The sequence below is a fragment of the Mirounga leonina genome, unplaced genomic scaffold (assembly GCF_011800145.1).
Source record: "Mirounga leonina isolate KUSES-001 unplaced genomic scaffold, KU_Mleo_1.0 Mir_154, whole genome shotgun sequence".
NCBI classification, from domain to species: domain Eukaryota; kingdom Metazoa; phylum Chordata; class Mammalia; order Carnivora; family Phocidae; genus Mirounga; species Mirounga leonina.
The window spans coordinates 51,364,928-51,384,230 of NW_023270389.1; the positions used below are offsets into that span (position 1 = coordinate 51,364,928).

The 19,303-nt window shown below is 40.7% G+C and overlaps 1 protein-coding gene and 1 pseudogene across 3 annotated transcripts in view; both read left to right on the top strand.

Annotated features, from left to right (window-relative positions):
• Positions 1-758: 758 nt before the first annotated feature.
• Positions 759-19,303, top strand: part of MRPS14 (mitochondrial ribosomal protein S14) — a 29,342-nt gene continuing 10,797 nt past the window's right edge. For 2 of the 3 annotated variants that reach the window (XM_035010753.1, XM_035010756.1), the window contains exons 1-2: positions 759-866; positions 12,995-13,153. In XM_035010753.1, the coding sequence (XP_034866644.1) occupies positions 822-866; positions 12,995-13,153 (204 nt within the window). In that variant the 5' untranslated portion in view covers positions 759-821. Of the gene's footprint in view, positions 867-907; positions 1,064-12,994; positions 13,154-19,303 lie in introns of those variants that run through there. The other variant, XM_035010754.1, reaches the window with a different exon arrangement.
• On the top strand, positions 16,857-18,581 carry LOC118014443 (annotated as a pseudogene).

A 19,303-nucleotide genomic window follows, 5' to 3' on the forward strand; every position in this document is an offset into this window, starting at 1 on the left:
AAGGAAAGGGGCCTCTCAAAGTGTTCATTCCAGACCAAGGCCATCTGCTATGAAGATGACCTAAAAGTTCCCTGTACTACAGACTGAAAACAGCAGTTTTAAAAAATATTTAAGTAATCTCTACACCAAACGTGGGGCTCAAACTCATGACTGGGAGATCAAAAGTCGCATGCTCTTCCAACTGAGTCAGCCAGGCGCCCCTGAAAAAAGCAGTTTTTAAAAGGCAATGTTCCTTCCTCTCCCCCCGCCCAGAACTCCAAGTGTTTTAATGTATATAAAAATCCTAGACATATAAACAGGAATCACCAATACAATCATTATCGCCATTATAGTGGACAGAAAAGATTTGAAAATCTACAGAGGGAATTACAGAGAAGGAGGAGCTGGCAATAATTCTAGGTTTATGGCAAACAGCACCCTAAACTGGATGGAAGACATGGGAGGAGGGGGAGCAGGTTGAGCGAGACCGGGAAGGACTCTGGGGAAGAGAAATTGGTGACGAAGAGCTGAGGGGGAGCGGAAGGAAAGTAGCTGGGTAGGGACGAAGGCAGTTTAACAGCATCTAAAACTGAAGGTATGGCAGCAAGAAGCGAGGAGCGCCACACCGCACCAACAGTATCAAAGTCGCACTTCCGGATTTGTAACTTGCTCATGTTCCGTGAAATACCGCGAGAACGCAAAGCCAATAAGTAAGCCCTCCAGCTGTAGGTTAAAGATCCGCCCTCCGCCCCGCCCACTGCGCCCCGGGCCCCGCCCCTCGCGTCGTCGCCGCATTGGGCCGTCAATAAAATTCCGGCGGTTCGGCGTTTGCGGCGGACAACATGGCGGCTTCCATGCTGGGCTCTCTGCTGCGGACCGTCCGGAAGGTCAGGCCCGCGCCCTTAGCCCCACGCCTCGTCCTCCCCACTGAATCCCCAAACCCACGGGTCCTCTACCACTCGGCCACCTGTGGCACCCAGTGCGGATCCGCCCCAAGGGAGGTCCGAGCTGCAAATGTAAATTTGATGTTCGTAAGCCTCTGACAGGCATTGAAAGCTGCAGATTGCCGCCGATTTATACAGAAGTGAGTGCAGGTGGAGAAGAGAAGGGGGTCCGTGGATTGAGGCCCCAGGGACTCCAGTGTTAAGCGAGGAGAGCCGAGCAAAGGAGACCTGACGGGAGTTCCTCGAGGGAGAGGGAAAGCCCAGAGACTGGTGGCCCGGAAGCAGGCGACGACAGCATTTCAGGGAGCAGGGAGTGGTCAGCTCTGTGCTCAAAGTTGACAGGCCAATTAAAAGGGCTGAGAATTGGCGGTTGGTTTTAGCAGCGTGGAAGTTGTTGGGAGTCCTCATCATAGCAGTTTCAATGGCGTGATGGGGGCCAAAGCGTTCGAGAGAGAACGGAGAGGAAAGAAATTGAGAGACTATGAGTATAGACAAACCTTTGCTTTGATGTTTTGCTGCAAGGGGAGCAGAAAAATGGGTCGGTAGCTGCTGGAAGGAGAGGTGGGTTAAGAGTGGGTGTTTTGTGTCCTTGTTTTTTCACGTGACAAAAGTAACTTTTTGTGTTAACGGGAAAGATCTTGTAGCGTGGGAAAAATTAAGAGAAGGAATAATTGTGGAGCTGTACCTTTTTGTAGGTAAGAGGTGATGGGCCTCATGTTCCATTGTTTAGTCTAAACGTGGACAGTTCATCCTCCGTGGTAGTGTTGTCCAGTAGAAATATAATGCCAACTGCATATGTTAATTTAAAATATTCTAGGGACACCTGGGTGGCTCAGTCGGTTAAGCGTCTGCCTTTGGCTGGGGTCATGATCCCAGGGTGCTGGGATGGAGCTCCACGTTGGGCTCCCTGATCAGAGGGCAGTCTGCTTGTCCCCCTTCCTCTGCCCCTGTTCGTGCTCTCTTTCTCGCTCGCTCGCTCTCAAACAAATAAAATCTTTAAAAAAAAAAAACATTCTAGTAGCCATGTTAAAAAAGTAAAAAACATGAAATTAATTTTAAATATTTGAAGCCAGCATATCCAAAATATTAATTTCAATATGTAATCTACGAAGATGACTTAAGAGAAATTTACATTCTTTTTTCATACTAGATCTTCAAGATCCAGTTTGCATTTTACTTACAGCACATCTCAGTTTGGATGCCAAATTTTCCACCATTAAAATAGAAAATGTCCCACCAAAACAGTAAAGTTGTTTAATATTTACAACTGCTTCAGTTTAAATATTTAATGAATTAAAATTAAATAACATTAGGAATTACATTCCCCAGTTGCACTAGTTACATTTCAAATGTTCAGTAGTAATATGTGGTTAGCAGCTACTATAAGAGTGGATATTTAATAACAGGAGAGAATGTACAGCATATGATTACAGAAGCTAGTAAGTGGGTAGATGTAGTAGTGGGTGTTTATGGAAATTCTCTCCTGATTGCTTCTAATTTTGTAATTAAAGAGAAGTCATCAGTGGAGTGTGAGGGTGTGGGAGCAAGTGTTAGGGATTTAAGGGAAGAGGAAATGGTGTGAAATAGGAGCAGACAGGAAAACTAGGGACAAGAATTGGAGCAAGTACAGTGATGTGAGAGAGAGAGAGGCCAGGGAGTTGAGTTTGTATGAAGTACAACATTGTATTTATGCACTGTGGAATTCAGGCTGGGTAAGAGGGAGACAGGAAATCAAAAGCTGTGAGTGAAAAGTGGTAGGACAATGAATTAAAAACCTCACAGGGGTTGTTGTTGGGGTGTTTGAAGGAGCAAGCCAGAAAGAAGTGATAGAGAACGAGGCACCAAAACTGAGATAACAGAAAGCTTGGACTTACTGGTAATAAAAGACCTAGGGCATGGAAGGGAGTACAGAAATCCCTGGAGGAGAGGAGTTCAAGGAACAGAGAAATTAGGAGATAATTCCATGTATATTGAGGTCACCAGGAGTTAGGACAAGAATATTGGAGGGTGACAGTGAGCCAGGATCTAGATTCAGTGATAAATGAAAGGGAGGGGCTGTGGTAGATGAGTGCAGGAGGGAGGGGTGATGGGAGATATAAGCCAAAAGCACGAGAGTCGGAGATCCTTTCAGGAAGGAAGGCTTGGGAGCTGCCCTAAAGAGCAAGGAATACACTTTCCCCTACCTCTGTGCCCAGTCACGGGAGAAAAAACTACAGGGGAAGCCATCAGGAGGGATTCAGGATTCAGCTAGAGCAAAAATCTGAAGATGTTAAGAGAAGTTGAGGATTTAGAATATTTTGATGACTGTAGAGCATAAGTTGAAGAGGGCCCCCTGAAAGCTTTTTGGGAGGTAAACACAGGTGGGGGGGGGGAATAGGAAATAGGATGTGTACAGAACAGAATGGAATGTAATCTTAATGTATATAGTACTGTTAGAAACCTAAAATATTGACAGTCTAAATGTAGGCAAAAGACATAAAACATTCACAGAAGAAATAATGTAATAGAGCAATAAATGTTTTGAGTGTATTTTTTTTCAAGCCAGACTTGAGTTTTAGTGGGCTATACAATCTATGCCTCCACTATATTATAAGACAAAACTGAGCTGCGTAAATTTGAAGATCTAATTGCCTTTATTAAATGATTCTGGAATCAGGAACTGTACAAAATGAGGGTTTTTATAGGAAAGAGGGTAGGGCAAGAAAGTTATTAGCAAAAGAAAAGGATTGTTCCAGGCAAGGTCACTTTCCCTTAGGGGGATGAGCAGGGGGTCTTATCATGCAGATTACCTCCTCTTCCTTTGGGGGATGGAAGGCCCATGTGGCACTTTTGGTGCCCATCAGAAAATTCCTGACTGACCAGTTAAGAATGCTTTTGTGGGGGAAATTGAAACTCTGAGTAGATTAGGTATTAAGCTCTGGTATGAGGACTCAGCCTAAGTAATGCCATTTGGGTCTGTGGTTTTCTGTTTTTTACAATTAATTACCCCCTTTTGGTCAAACTCTCAGCTTAACAGAAATGTGAATTGAATTGAATTGAATTGAAGGCCTTAGCTCTACTCAGTGACCAACCTCAAGTTATAGCAGTTTTTGTTATTCCTTTGTGTGATATCCATAGGTCATGACATGTTGGCTTAACCTCTGGGATATTCACAGGTCATGGCTTCAGGTCCATGTTTTTTAAGTTGGTCATTTTCTTTGTTCCTTAGATGTTTGAAATCTCTTAATTTTTAAAAAAATTTCTAAAGTAATCTCTGTGCCTGATGTGGGGCTCAAACTCACAACCCCAAGATCAAGAGTCGCACACTATACCGACTGAGCCAGCCAGGCACCCCCAGATGTTTCAAGTCTTAGATCATTTGCCTGATGGTTAGCAGCTGTGAACATGCATTTAAAACTTTTGAGAGAATACAATGCACCAGGGAATTACTATGATTAATATAAGCAAGATAATTCCCAGTATATGGAGTGTACTATAGAGCTATAGTCCCCAAGACCCAAACTAATCAAAATTAAGTAAGTCAAAGACCCCAGGGAAGGAGCTACCTTTTTAAGCCAAGTCACTTGTTCTATGATCTTATGTAATTGAGTTTCAGCTTCCTCAGAAGTGTTAACCCATGCATAGCAGGTGGTGGTGGGCCATAAGGACAGGCATCTTGCTCAGATAAAAGATAATCAGGAGTGGAGCGCCTGGGTGGCTCAGTCCTTAAGTGTCTGCCTTCGGCTCGGGTCATGATCCCAGAGTCCTGGGTTGGAGCCCCGCGTGGGGCTCCCTGCTCAGCGGGAAGCCTACTTCTCCCTCTCCCACTCCCCCTGCTTGTGTTCCCTCTCTCACTGTGTCTCTCTCTGTCAAATAAATAAATAAATAAATCTTAAAAAAAAAAAAAGATAATCAAGAGCTACTTTCCTATCAAGGGCAACTTTGCTAGAGTAAGGATTTTTATTGGGCTGCAATTGCTTTAGCAACGGATTTTGCAATAATTTTAAGTATTAAGGAGCAGTTCTTGATCGTAGCTTCGTTTATGTTTATCCCTAACCAGAGAAATACAGACCTGTCAAAAGGAATAAATCCTGAGTCATGAAAGCCTCCTCGTAGATCCTTTTTAACTCAACAGTGTGAATTCAGGGGAATTGACCAATTAGATGTCTTATTTTACTTGTGAAAAGTTAAGAGCACAGTTAGATTTTCTCCTAGCCTGAAAGAAGAGGTTACCCCCTCTTAGCAAGGGCCTGAGAATGTTAATCTTCCCAGGGAGTGCCAGATTAAAGGAAAAGGAGAATGGGTTTTATGTTTATAGTATGAAGTCTTGATCTGTCATCTTGAGTGGAAGCAGTCTACCTCAGTGTCAGTTACTTCTCTTCCTTGTCAATTTGGTTTAGAGGTCTGCAGCATCTGTATGGGCCAGGTGTCAGGTGGAGTGTTTTTTAGCTGTGTGTACCCAAGGCTTAATACCTTTTAGTTTTGCAGCAGTGTCACTGGTCAGGAGTACTTGGTAAGGTCTTCTCCGGTGGGGCTCGAAAGTTGTTTTTCTCTGATGATGTTTCTAAAACGCCCAGTCCTCAGGCTTCAGACTGTAACCAACAGGATCCTTTGAACTGGGGTTCAGAGAAAGCTTTATTTACCTGTTGATGATAGGGTTTAGCTTAAGGTACTAAAGATTTGCAGTAGCTAGTCATACTAGCATGATACAACAAGAGAGCAGCAGAATATCATATACTGATAGAATCCCAAAAGGTTTGCAAGGTTTTTGTTAATGTTTGTATGATTTACCCAGTGAAGTGGGTGCTTTGGTCTTTGGAGATCATGGAAAGTATACCGCAGGGGGGAAATCTTCAGCCCATTCAGAAAACACATACAATAACAAGAACATTGATCACCCATGCTAAGCGGCAGTTAAATGAAGTCCAGCTGCAGGTGCACAAAGGGTACATAAGGAGGTCTGAAGCCTCTGGGAGCACAAACAGTTTTTCCAGGATTATGGCCCAAACAGATCAGACATTGCTGGTAGACTGTTTTTAAAGGCAGACGCTTAACCAACTGAGTGACCCAGGTGCTATTTGATCATATTAGAGAGAGAGATTGAGAGCATGAATGAGAGAGGGGAGGGAGAGAATCTCAAGCAGACTCCCCGCTGAGCATGGAGCCCCACACGGGGCTCAATCTCAAGACCCTGAGATCATAACCTGAGCTGAAATCAAGAGTCTGATGCTTAACCAACTGAACCACCCAAACACCCCCGGTATCAGCTTTTGATATTAAAAATATATATATATATATATATTTTAGGTAGGCTCCACACTGGGCATGGAGCCCAATGTGGGGCTTGAACTCAGGACTCTCATATCCAGACCTGAGCTGATATCAAGACCTGAGCTGATATCAAGAGTTGGACACTTAACCAACTGAGCCATCCAGGCACTCCTCTTTTTCCTTTTTTTTTTTAAAGTAAGCTCTATACCCAACGGCTTGAACTCATGACCCCGAGATCAAAAGTCACATGCTGTATGGACTGAGCCTGCCAGGTGCCCCTTAAAACTTTTTTTTTTTTTTTTTAAGATTTTATTTATTTATTTGAGAGAGAGAACATGAGACGGGGGAGGGTCAGAGGGAGAAGCAGACTCCCCGCTGAGCAGGGAGTCCGATGTGGGGCTCGATCCTGGGACTCCAGGATCATGACCTGAGCCGAAGGCAGTCACCTAACCAACTGAGCCACCCAGGTGCCCCCAAAACTCATTTTTTTTTAAAGATTTTATTTATTCAGGGGTACCTGGGTGGCTCAGTTGAGTGTCCTTTTTTATGTATTTATTTTAGAGAGAATGTGAGCACAGAGGGGAGGGGCAGAGGGAGAGGGAGAAAGAGTCCTAAGCAGACTCTACGCTGAGCATGGAGCCCAGCACAGGACTTGATCTCACGACCCTGAGATCACAACCTGAGCCAAAACCAAGGGTCGGATGCTCAACTGACTGTCTTCACCCAGGCACCCCAAAACTCATTTTTTTAAATAAATTCATTTTAATCTTAACCAGCTTGACCACATTTTAAATTCCTTTTCAAAGATTCCTTTTCCACAAACCTTTTATAACTGTTTTCCCCTGCATTCCATTTTTGTCCTGTTTTTCTTTAAACAACCAGCCTTATTTTAGGACAAAATTAATTTTTTCCCCTTAACAAAAAATTCATCTTTATTTCTCATACGTTTTTTACTCCCTTTTTTGGCATATGGAGATGTTCCCCTTATTTTTAGTAGCTTTAATTACATATATTAATTAACGTTTTTAACTTTGGAAACTTTAATTTGTAGTAAAAACTAAGGTAAGCAATTGTGAATGATCTGTTAACCAGCATTCCTTAAATTTGCAAATTTATGGTTACATTTCATACTATGTAGAAGCATATGTATGCCTTTTTAATTTTTTTCATGTACCATTAACACATCTAAATATCTTTTAGATTTCTGTAATAAGAATCCAAAAGTAGATAAACCTGTGTTTAGTAATTACTGTTTTAGTATTTTGTCTTATTTGGAAATGATCTAGATATTTAATGAATTTAACTTAACTCATTGTTTAACTTAACAAAACTTTAAGGTTTCAAGTTATCAAAAGGATTTGGGGACACTATTTTAAAAACTTACCTAAAACTCTTTATTTAGTCTATTTGTTAAATAATTAAGTTTAGATTACCTACCAGAACTTCATTAAACATTAGACAAAGCATTATCCTAAGGTGGTATTTTTTGGTGGGCAGATGTTCTAAGAGATAGCTTAGGTAGAATAAAGTTTTATATTTAATGTTGATACCTTGAAAGACATGTCTGTTTTGTTTTGCTTTTTAAGATTTTATTTATTTGACAGAGCACAAGCATGGGGAGTGGCAGGCAGAGGGAGAAGGAGAAGCAGGCTCCCCTGTAAAGCAGGGAGCCTGATGCAGGGCTCAATCCCAGGACCCTGGGATCATGACCTGAGCTGAAGGCAGTCGCTTAACCAACTGAGCCATCCAGGTGCCCCAAGACATGTCTGTTTCAAACTAGTTTTGATTTCAAGTATTTTTTCATATCATATGAACTTGAAAACACATTTGGGTTAGTTTCTTTCTGAGAGTTTTAGAATGCACAAATTTTACAAGCACTTGCCTTCAAACCAACTAAATAGAGCTCTTTTACAAATTAATTTTAGCTGTACCATGTGGAGGTAGAGAAAATATCTAATATTTACAACATAAATGGACACAAATAGACAAGATGTAAACAAAAATTTATAACATTTGTTTTTACTAATATTTGTGGAGAGGACATATAGGCCTGATTTCTAAACACCTCCCTGTATTTTTTTGTTTTTTTGGATGAAAAACTTCTCCCTGTAGTTTTGCGTTTGCTCTTAGGTTCTGGAGAAGATAGGGGTAGAAAATTTACAGAGAAAGTATCCAAATTTTCTTCAAGGTGGAGATTTGGAGTCTATCCCTCTGTTGTCAGAGGTGCTGAAGTCTGAGCCTAAGAACCCTTTTAGCAGTTTGTATTTTGAAAGGACCTCTGTCATGGAGCACCTGGGCTGCTCAGTCAGTTAAGCATCGGACCCTTGATTTCAGCTCAGGTCATGATCTCTGGGTGGTGAGCTCAAGCCCCACGTCGAGGGGCTCTACGCTCAGCGGGAAGTCTGCTTGGGATTCTCTCTTTCTCCCTCTCTCAAATAAATAAATATTAAAAAAAAAAAGATAAAAGGGCCTTTTTTTTCCTTCAGTCTCAGGTGATTGTGGGCTGTGCTTACATTTCAGAGATGTGATAAGATTTTTCACCTCCCCTCTCAGCAGGGAGCCCAACTCAGGACTCGATCCCAGGACCCCGGGATCATAACCTGAGCCCAAGGCAGACACTTAGCTGACTGAGCCACCCAGGGGCCCCTAAAATACACCCTTTTTCTTAAGAGGACAATTTTGTTTCAATATCCTGGTCTTTTACAACATTTTGAGAGGATTAGGCGAGGTTTGGGCATTGGTAAAGATTGGGTTTTGACTTGTTTCTGGAGTTTCATTTCTGGTTTTGTAGAGATTTGTAAGACAAAGACAGTTTTTAATTCTCCAAGGAACTGATTTACAGCCTGAATATCAAGAAACCGGCCCACCCGTTTAACTAGATTTGTTTCTTCATATTAGGAAGATTTTTTAACTAAAATGAGAACTAAAGGATTTCTGTCTTTGTAAAATCTGTATAAAATAAAGCCATTCAATAGACCTTTTTTTCTGCTTATACAATTCAACCTTGGCATCTATTAACTTCTGTTAGTATAAAGTATTAGCTTTATACCTTAAAAAATTTGCTGCTTTTCAGGGGACATGAATTCTTTGTTGGGGGAGGAAGTGTCTAGGTTATATCTACAAAGATCATTGTGTGAAAATGCGTGAAGCTGGCAGGTGTTGGTTACAGTAAACCAAACCCTACAGTTTGTTCCCAGTGATTCTGCTAAATTCACAGTCTGGCTTTTCACATTTACAGGAGTAGCATATATACTTTGAACCTAAAGATTAGGCTGGAGTGCTCTTTGTAAATTTTGTAGGAAAGGGGAAGTTAAAACCAGCAGATGGGGCTGGATTTTTAGGAGGGGAATTTTGATTGGATGTGGACATTATTTGTCTTAAGTCTAATTTTTGTTCTTTTTCTTGTCAAAGGAGTCCCTAGGGCCAGCCATTATACTAATAAGGCAATTGAGAGCTCTTTCTAAAGAATTTTTTTTTTTCAAATATAGCCAATTTAAAGGATCCATCATTTGGCCATTGACAAGTAGGGTCTCATTCATTTTAGTATCAACTCATACCAATAAGCCTTTTATGGCTTACCCAAAGACAAGGGGCATCCAGAGGGCGTAGATAATGCAGCCACCTTGATCCAAAAGTTTACTCCGAAGAATAGTCTAAGAAAGCAAAGACTTCAGGCACCTGGGTGGTTCAGTCGTTAAGCGTCTGCCTTCGGCTCAGGTCATGGTCCCAGGGTCCTGGGATCGAGCCCCACATCGGGCTCCCTGCTCCGCGGAAAGCCTGCTTCTCCCTCTCCCACTCCCCCTGCTTATGTTCCCTCTCTCACTATGTATCTCTCTGTCAAATAAATAAAATCTTTAAAAAAAAAAAAAAAGATTTCATTGCATAAGTGATAAGAATAATGTGTGCACACGGTCTCCACTCTCCCACAAACGTGAATCGCCTTTAGTCACAACTGCCTAATCTGTGATACCAAGCAGGTAGTCTGGAATGGGTTTTCTAGCACTAACAAGCAATACAGGTTGAGATGACAAAGGCCCCTAATAGGCTGGGACCTCTTGGGACAAACTCTCCTGAGAGCCGGCACTGCCCAACAGAGAGTGCTGCTTGTAACAGATCCCCAGTCTGTTCAACTGGCCATAAATGTGCACCGCAGTAAGTGCACCCTCCAGATGGTGAAGACCACAGAGAATATTCTCACCAGTCACAAAGCCAAACTCTTAGGTCAGAGAACAAGAAGAAAGGAAAACCCCTACCCAGTGTTGGTTTGTTTTGGTGTTTGTGTGCACAATGACCACTTTAGCTATGCTTTCGGTCTCTCAGAGCCAATCTCCTATGTAGGAGGGGTGTGCTTCAGGGTTGGGAACTGTGTTTTACATAGTATCTCATTGCATGGAAGTTTCTTGAGGTTGGCTGGTGACCTACCGTCCATCTAACCCTTTCTGTGACCACTTACCCCTAACACGGGAGTCTTTGAGTTAGATGGCGAGCGCTCTGCGGTCTCACACGCTGGACCTGTGCCCACCAATTTTTTGTGGTTTTTTGTTCTTCAAGATCCCCATTAGCTATAGCCTTTAGGTACACACAAAACAAGATAAACAAACATGCACCTTGCCACACCAGCACTAATGAAAACATGTCACTGCAGACTGGCCAACAGAAGACCGTGTGCGCCATCAGCAGTTACCAATGTGCACTAAACCAGCAGACTCCATTCAGGGAGACTGCAGACAGGAAATGGGAAAAGGACTAAACCAGTAAGTCCCAGTAAGTGGGGAATGCAGACTGGAACTGGGGAAGGGATTCCAATGTGGAATTGCAGACTAAACCAAGTGAGAAAGACAGGCGCTCTGTTAGGATCCCCATTGATCTAGATGGACCCATTAACCCCGGACTAGAAAGCCAATATTAGATAAGTATCTCGAATGCAAGAGGAGCAAAGCTGAAACCTAGGGGGCTTAGCAGTGGCTCTCAGAAATGGCAAGAAGGACCAAACTCAAAAGGGTTCACAGGGTGCCATGCCTGTGTTTCTCATTGTCCCGGAATGCCATGAGAAATTCGATTCATAGCCCAACGCTACGGCTAAATCTGTTAAAACAAGATTTAACCAAGTAAATTTGGAGATCCAGTTGGCTTTACTAAGTGATTCACGATCAGGCAGCAGCAAGTAGAAGGGACCTCTAAGGAAGTGTAGAGAATGGGAGGGGGTTTTTTTTATAGGAAGGGTGAGGCAAGAAAATCATTAGTTGTCTTCAGGCAAGGTCACTTTCCCTTGGCAGGGGGAGCAGGGGGTCTTATGCAGACGGCCTCATCTTCCTTTGGGGGACGGGGCCCAGGTGGCACGTATTGGCACCCATCAGAAAAGTCCTGCCCAATCAGTTAAGACTTTTTCTGGGGGAGGTTGAAACTGCAAGTAGATTAGGTATTAAGCTCTTGTTTGAGGACCCAGCCTAAGTGATGACATTTTGGGCCTGTAGTTTTCTTTTTACCAAGTAAACATGTGACAGTGAGAAACAAACTGTCTTATTACTAGACAACTTGTGCTAAGAAATTTTAGGCCAGTGATAATTTCAAAGTACCCTTTACCCCAGCAATTCTGCTTCCAAGAATGTACCTTGCTAATCTATAGGAATGCATGTGAAATAATTTATGTAGGAGGTTACTCAGTGCAGCATTGTTTAACGATAAAAGGTGAGGTGTGATCTAGATGTCTGCCAGGAGGTCCCAGATTAAATAAATGATGCATCTGTGAGGAGGAAAAAATCATTTCCTTCTGTTCTAAGTTCTCAGCTGGGGCCCCTGTAACAAAAGACATGAACAGGAGAGAAGCATACAAATGTGTAAGTTTTACATGATACATGAGCCTTTATAAGGAAGTGATAACCAAAGGGTTAAACCTGAATATTAATGCTAGGTCTGGTGAAGTGGGAAGTTGTGGGGAAATGTGATAGGAGTATGAGCTAAGTGTGGTAAACTCCGCAAACAGCAAGGCCTGTTCTTTGATTCCTCTTCGTGTCCCTCCATCTTCAATGATAAGGTTGCCCATACCCCCCTCCCCAAACCCTTGTCAGGTATAGGGAGGGCACCTCTCACCTGAAGGTCTTAACACCTGCTTTAGGGGGAGGTCAGAAAGTCTTTCCTGCACCTGCTGTTTCTCAAATTCCTTGTGCTTGATGTACTCAATAATGTCAAGGTGTCATATTTTGAGGTCGTGTGCCCTGAACCTTGTCAGGTCTACTGTATGGACAGTGGAATATGCAACCTAAAAAAATTGGAGAGACTTTTTAACATATGGATATGAAAGATCTTCAAGATATATTGTTAAATGAGAAAAAAGGGGGGAGGGCATGAAATATGGGGGAGGAAGTATGTATATGTATTTGTATAGACAAAGATCTCTGGAAGGATATACAGGATCTAGTAATGGTGGATACCTTTGGAGGTAGAGGGGTGGTCATTGGGCAGGTAAGGGATGAGGTGGGAGGGAGTCTACACTGTTTCTTTTTATTTTTTTTTGGTTTTTGAACCATATAACTATTAGCCTAAGTAAAGGTCAAACAGAATTATATTTAAAAATCTAAGAAAATTTTTCACTCTCTTAACACACCTTATTGGTATTATTAGTTACCACCATTTTGGGTTAATGTACATTTGTAGAAGTTACTTATTTTGAATTGAGTCTATTAGTTTAAGCTATTAAAGTGATCAAAATTACTAGGAAAAAAACTATTAGGTCATAAATGGTCAATAAAAGGGATCACAGGATGAGAGACACTGGCAGAGCCTGGGTCTGATGATCCTTCACCTTGTTCCTTATCTTTTAGATGGTTCCTTCATCACCTTCAGGCCAAGTTCGAGGTTATTACGTAGACTGGAAAATGTTGCGTGACGTGAAGAGACGAAAAATGGCCTATGAATATGCAGATGAGAGGCTACGGATCAATTCACTCAGGAAGAATACCATTTTGCCAAAAGATCTTCAGGTGAGCTAATTAAGATGAGCCCCTCTCTACCACAAGATCATTCTCAAATCAGAGCACAATTGATACTGTTGTGACTTAGTAACAATATAATTTCTGGATAATATGATCAAGATATCTTAGTCAACATAAATTAATACCCTTGAAGTGATTTTGATGAGTTTCAGACTAAAGAGAACTATTCATTCCTAACTAGCCTTTTAATTGTTTCACTAGATGACCCTTAGAAAGTACTGGTGCATGGTAACCACACAAATTGGGCAGTTATTTTGACCTAAGATCTCTTCCCGCCGCTCCCCCCCGCAACTTCTTCCCACTCTTTGACCTGTCAAGGCATTGGGAGGCTGTGCTGACCCATGAGGCCGGCCAGGTGGCCTAAACTGTTCCTCCCCCAGGGCAATTCCTAGCCTGCCTCTCTGAACTCCTTTGCCCACCTCTGTGTGCTGAGGTGGCTTTCCTCTAGGTTTCCTTTCTTGTACTCCTTAACTTGAATAAGAGGATGTCAACCCTATTTGACTTCCTTAAGCATAAGGTCCTGCACCTACCTGGTGACATAGAATACCTGCATTCAGGAGTCTTACTGGGGTGCCTGGGTGGCTCAGTCAGTTAAGCAGCGGACTCCTGATTTCAGCCCAGGTCATGATCTCAGGGTCCTGGGATCCAGCCCTGCATCGTTGGACTCACAGTCTGCTTCAGGGTTCCCTCCCTCTCCCTGCTCTTCTCCTCTCTCTCTTGCTCTCTCTCGTCCTCTCTCTCAAATAAATAAATAAATAAATCTTTAAAGAAACAAAGCAAAAGAGTCTTATCTAGGAGTATAATTCAAACTCAAGGCTACTCAAACTATCACTATCAAAAGTTCAGAGTAAGATAAAAAAAAAACATATAGAAGCTGGCTGAATAATATACAGGCCATTCATTACTATGAATTCTTTTAAATCTTGTCTAGATTAGCCAGATCAGTGGAAAGCTGAGTGCCCTGAACCACTCTGTTAGGGCTTTTATTTTACCATATGGCATTAAGCTACTTGACTATATTTAGGGAGTAGGAAGAGGTGGCCCCTGAGAAACAACTTAAGATGTCATGGAGGAATTACTGATGAAAACCCCCAGAAGAAATGGCTCTGCTATGAGAACCAGCAGTAGCTTTTCAAAGACTCTGAGTTTTAGGAACTGATCCTGGCTCTGTGTCACCTACTAAGAAGCATACAAATCAAACTTACGTCCCAGTTCTACAGACGTACAGGCTTTTCACAGCACACTCTATAGTCTCCTGTTCCCTATGCCCCAATTTCCTCATTTGTAAACTGACTTAAATCTTTTTGGGAACAAGGAGAGGTATATATGTATGTATATGATAGGTACATGCATACATAAGTCACTTAGAGCGTTCTAGGACAGCTTCTGCGAAACTTTACTTGCCTGGTGATTTCTCCTCTCCAGTCCACTCTCTAGCACATATTATCCACCATTCATTGACTCATTTGTGTTTTATATAATTCTCTAAGTATTTCATAGTGGGAACACATACGTAAGCTTTTGGAAATTAGGAAATAATTCTTTTTTCAGATGTGCAATGTATGTATTTGATAATTCTGTATATTACTCAGTGTGTACTATGGTAAGTGTAGTCATTGTCACCATACGTTTTTATAATATTATTGATTATATTCCCTATTTCTGTGACTTACTTATTTTATAACTGGAAAAATATACCTCTTTTTTAAAAATTGAAATTAATTGACATAGAATGTTATTTTCAGTTGATTAACACATTGATTCAACAATTCTGTATGTTACTTTTCTTTTTTAAGATTTTATTTATTTGAGAGAGACAGAGATGGCAACAGAGATAGGGAAGAGAGCATGAGCTGGGAGGAGTGGGAGAAACAGGCTCCCCACTGAGCAGGGAGCCCCATGTGGGGCTTAATCCCAGGACCCTGAGATCATGACCTGAGCTGAAGGCAGACACACTTAACTGACTGAGCCACGCAGGTGTCCCATCTTTTTTTGCTTAATTGAAGTATAGTTCACACACACTATTCTGTTAGTTTCAGGGATACAACATAGTAATTCAACAACTCTGTACAAAATGCTATGCTCACCACTAGTGTAGTTACCATCTGTCACCATGTAACACTATTTACAATACATTGACTATAGTCCTTATGCTGTAACTTTCAACCCTGTGACTTACTCATTCCATGACTGGAAGCCTGTACTTTCCATTTCCCTTCACCCCTTTTGCCCATGTACCCACCTACTTGCCTTCTGGCAGTCACCAGTTTTCTGTTCTTATGGGTCAATTTCTACTATAGTTGTTTATTTGTTCAGTTGTTTTGTTTTTTGGATTTCACCTATATGTGAAGTCATATGGTATTTGTCTTTCTCTGTTTGACTTATTTCACTTAGTATAATAACCTCTGAGTCCATCCATGTCGTCACAAATGGCAGGATCTTGTTTTTTAAGGCTGAGTAATATTCTATTCTATTATACACACCACATCTTCTTTATCCATTCATCTATTGTTGGACACTTGGGTTGCTTCTGTATCTTGACTATTGTAAATAATGCTGTGATAAGCATAGGAGTGCATGTATTCTTTCGAATTAGTGTTTTTGTTTTCTTTGTTCAAATACTCACTAGTGGAATTACTGGATTGTATAGTATTTCTATTTTTCATTTTTTGAGGAAACTTCATACTGTTCCTTCAGTGGCTGCACCAGTATACATTCCCATCAACAGTATAGGAGGAGTCCATTTTCTCTACATCTTTGCCAACATTTGGTTTTACCCATTCTGAAAGTTGTAAGGTGATACCTCATTGTGGTTTTGATTTTCATTTCCCTAATCGTTAGTGAGGTTGAGCATCTTTTCATATGTCTATTGGCCATCTATGTCTTCTTTGAAAAAATATCTATTTAAGTCCTCTCCCTGTTTTTTAATTGGATCATTTGGTTTTTTGGTATTGAGTTGTGTAAGTTCTTTATATATTTTGGATATTAACCCTCTTTCAGATACATTGTTTGTCGAAGTCTTCTCCCTTTCAGTAGATTGCCTTTTTGTTTTAATGATGATTTCCTTTGATGTGAAGCGTTTTATTTTGATGTAGTCCCAATAGTTTGTGCTTTTGTTTCCCTCACCTGAGGAGATACATCTAGAAAAATATTGCTAAGGCTGATATCCAAGATACTGCCTATGTTTTCTAGGAGTTACATGGTTGCAGGTCTCACATTTAGATCTTTAATCCATATTAAGTTTATTTTTGTGTATGGTATAAATAAGTGGTCTGGTTTCATTCTTTTGCCCGTGGCCGTCCAGTTTTCCCAACACCATTTATTGAAAAGACTGTCTTTTCCTCATTGTACATTCTTGCCTCTTTTGTCATAGATTAATTGACCATAAAAACATGGATTTATTTCAGGGCTTCCTATTCCATTGACCTGTTGTGTCTCTTTTTGTGCCAGTACCCTCCTGTTTTGATTATTATAGCTTTGTGGTATATCTTGAAATCTGGGATTGGGATACCTCCAGCTTTGTTGTTTCTCAGGATTGCTTTGCCTATTCAGGACTTTCTGTGGTTCCAAACAAAATTTCGTATTATTTGTTCTAGTTCTATGAAAAATGCTATTGGTATTTTGATAGGGATTGCACTGAATCTGTAGATTACTTTGGGTAATATGGACATTTTAATAATAATAATTATTCTAATCCATGACCATGCAATATCTTTCCATTTTTTGTGTTGTCTTCAATTTCTTTTCATCAGTGTCTTAACAGTTTCAGAGTATAGATTTTTCACCTTCTTGGTTAAATTGGCAAACACACTAAAGATAGTAGGTTATTCACTTACAAAGCTGATATGGAGGTTAAAACCTAAAAACCAAAGTAGTAATCAGTTTTATCTATGAAAATTAGTCTAAGGATACACAAAATAAGAAGATGTAAAATATGACATCATATACATAAAACATGGAGGGCGGGAATTTAGTGCTTTCAGTTTAAACTTAAGCTACAGTCAATGTAATATAGACTGTTATACACATGAGATGTTATATATAACCCAGTAGTTACCACAAATGAAGAAGTTAAAGTAGATACACAAAAAATAAAGAAACAGAAATCCAAGCATGACACTAAAGAAAATATCAAACCCCAAGGGAAAGGAGCAAGAGAAGAAAAAAACAGAGGAACACAGTAAGGACACAGTTAACAAACTGGAATTAAGTGCATATCTATCAGTAATTACTGAAATGTGAAGGACTAACTAATCAAGACATAGAGTGACTGAATGGATAAAAAAAAAAATAAGACCCATCTACATGCTGCCTACAAGAGACTCACTTCAAGACCTAAAGATACATACAGACTGAAAGTGATGGGATGGAAAAACATACACCATGCAAACAGAAGTGAAAAACAAAAAAGCCAGGCTAGCAACACCTCGGGTGTGTTTTCTGCACTGGGGATGGCAGAGGGAGAGGTAAACCAAGGTTCATTCTCAAGATAGAAAGCCGATCTGACTCAGCTGTGATTTTACCTAGCACTCCCGGCCTGTGCTAATCCACCATCTTCCCATACAAGCAGTTCGGGAAAACAAGCTATGAGTACAAGACTTAGAGAATGATTAAGGAAAACTAGATCTTCATTTAATTCCTGTTACAGTGTGGTAAAATGCCTTAAAGTAGAGAATAAAGAAAATGATCAGACTTTTTCAGAGACACCAGTATCTTCAGTATCTTCAGTTCTGTTAGGTATTTCAAGAAAAATTTAAACACGGTGAATTTGAAGAAAGTACATATTTGAAAAATACCTTCAAGAATGTCAGTGCAGGGGCGCCTGGCTAGCTCAGTTGATAGAGCAAGCGACTCTTGATCTCAGGGTTGTAAGTTCGAGATTACTTAAGTATTACTTAATTAAGAGATTACTTAAAAATTAAAAAAATCTTTAAAAAAAAGAATATCAGTGCATATGAATCTAAATCACTTGGTACTGAGGTATGCAGTGATCTCCAAAGTGGCTTTGTAAATGAAGATCTTCCCGGATGAGGATTAAGAAAAAGCAAAATTGGTGGAGAGATTGAGGAGAAAGAATACCTTCTTCAGAGCCTAAAACTGATCAAAATGTACAGATCAAAGATTGACCTGTCTTAGGCCGCTATTACTTTATGAGCTGCGTCAGCTATGTCTGAGAAGAAACCCAGCCTTACTCAGTTGATAGACCACTGTGGGTTAGATGATAAATTGCTGTACTATAACAGAAATGAAGACTTTATGGGTGTTTAAATCATAATTTAATTTCTGAGAATGACAACCTAAAAGATAAAAGATAATACATTTTAAAAGGAAGGTAGAAACCATTAGGGCTTAGAGAAAGGTATCTTCATATATATATATATAAGAGATTTATTTGAGAGAGAGAGAGCATGAGCAAGAGAGCACAAGCAGGGGAAGCAACAGAGGGAGAGGGAGAAGCAGACTCCCGCTGAGCAGGGAGCCTGATGAGGGGCTCGATCCCAGGACCCTGGGATCATGACCTGAGCCAAAGGCAGCTACTTAACCGACTGTGCCACCCAGGCACCCCTTAGAGAAGAGTATTTTGATGAACATCAGTTTAGGGCACTCTGTTATATAACTATAAAATAAGCTCTAAAATTAAAATTTAGTATTTTGGATAAATTTGCCAAAGAAAACTTGACATTTAAAGAAATGTGAAAAGAAACTTAGATCATGTTTAAAAAAATAATTTGGGAAGTTTCTGGAAGTCAGGTTTTGTTTTGTTTTGTTTTTTTAAGCTTTTATTTATTTAAGTAATCTTTACACCCAGTGTGGGGCTCAAACTCACGACCCCGAGATCAAGGGTCGCATGCTCCACTGACTGAGCCAGCCAGGTACCCCTGGAAGTTAGTTTTAATACATTGTTTTGTTTATTGTGATAAAAAGGTTTTATTTTAAATATTAAAAAATAGTGTGGTAAATGTCTAAACCTAAAGTCTAAAAATGCCTGCCTGCCTGCAGTGTCCACAATAGCCAAACTATGGAAGGAGTCAAGATGTCCATCAACAGATGAGTGGATAAAGAAGATGTGGTGTGTGTATATATATACAATGGAATATTATGTAGCCATCAAAAAAAAAAAAAATCTTGCCACTTGCA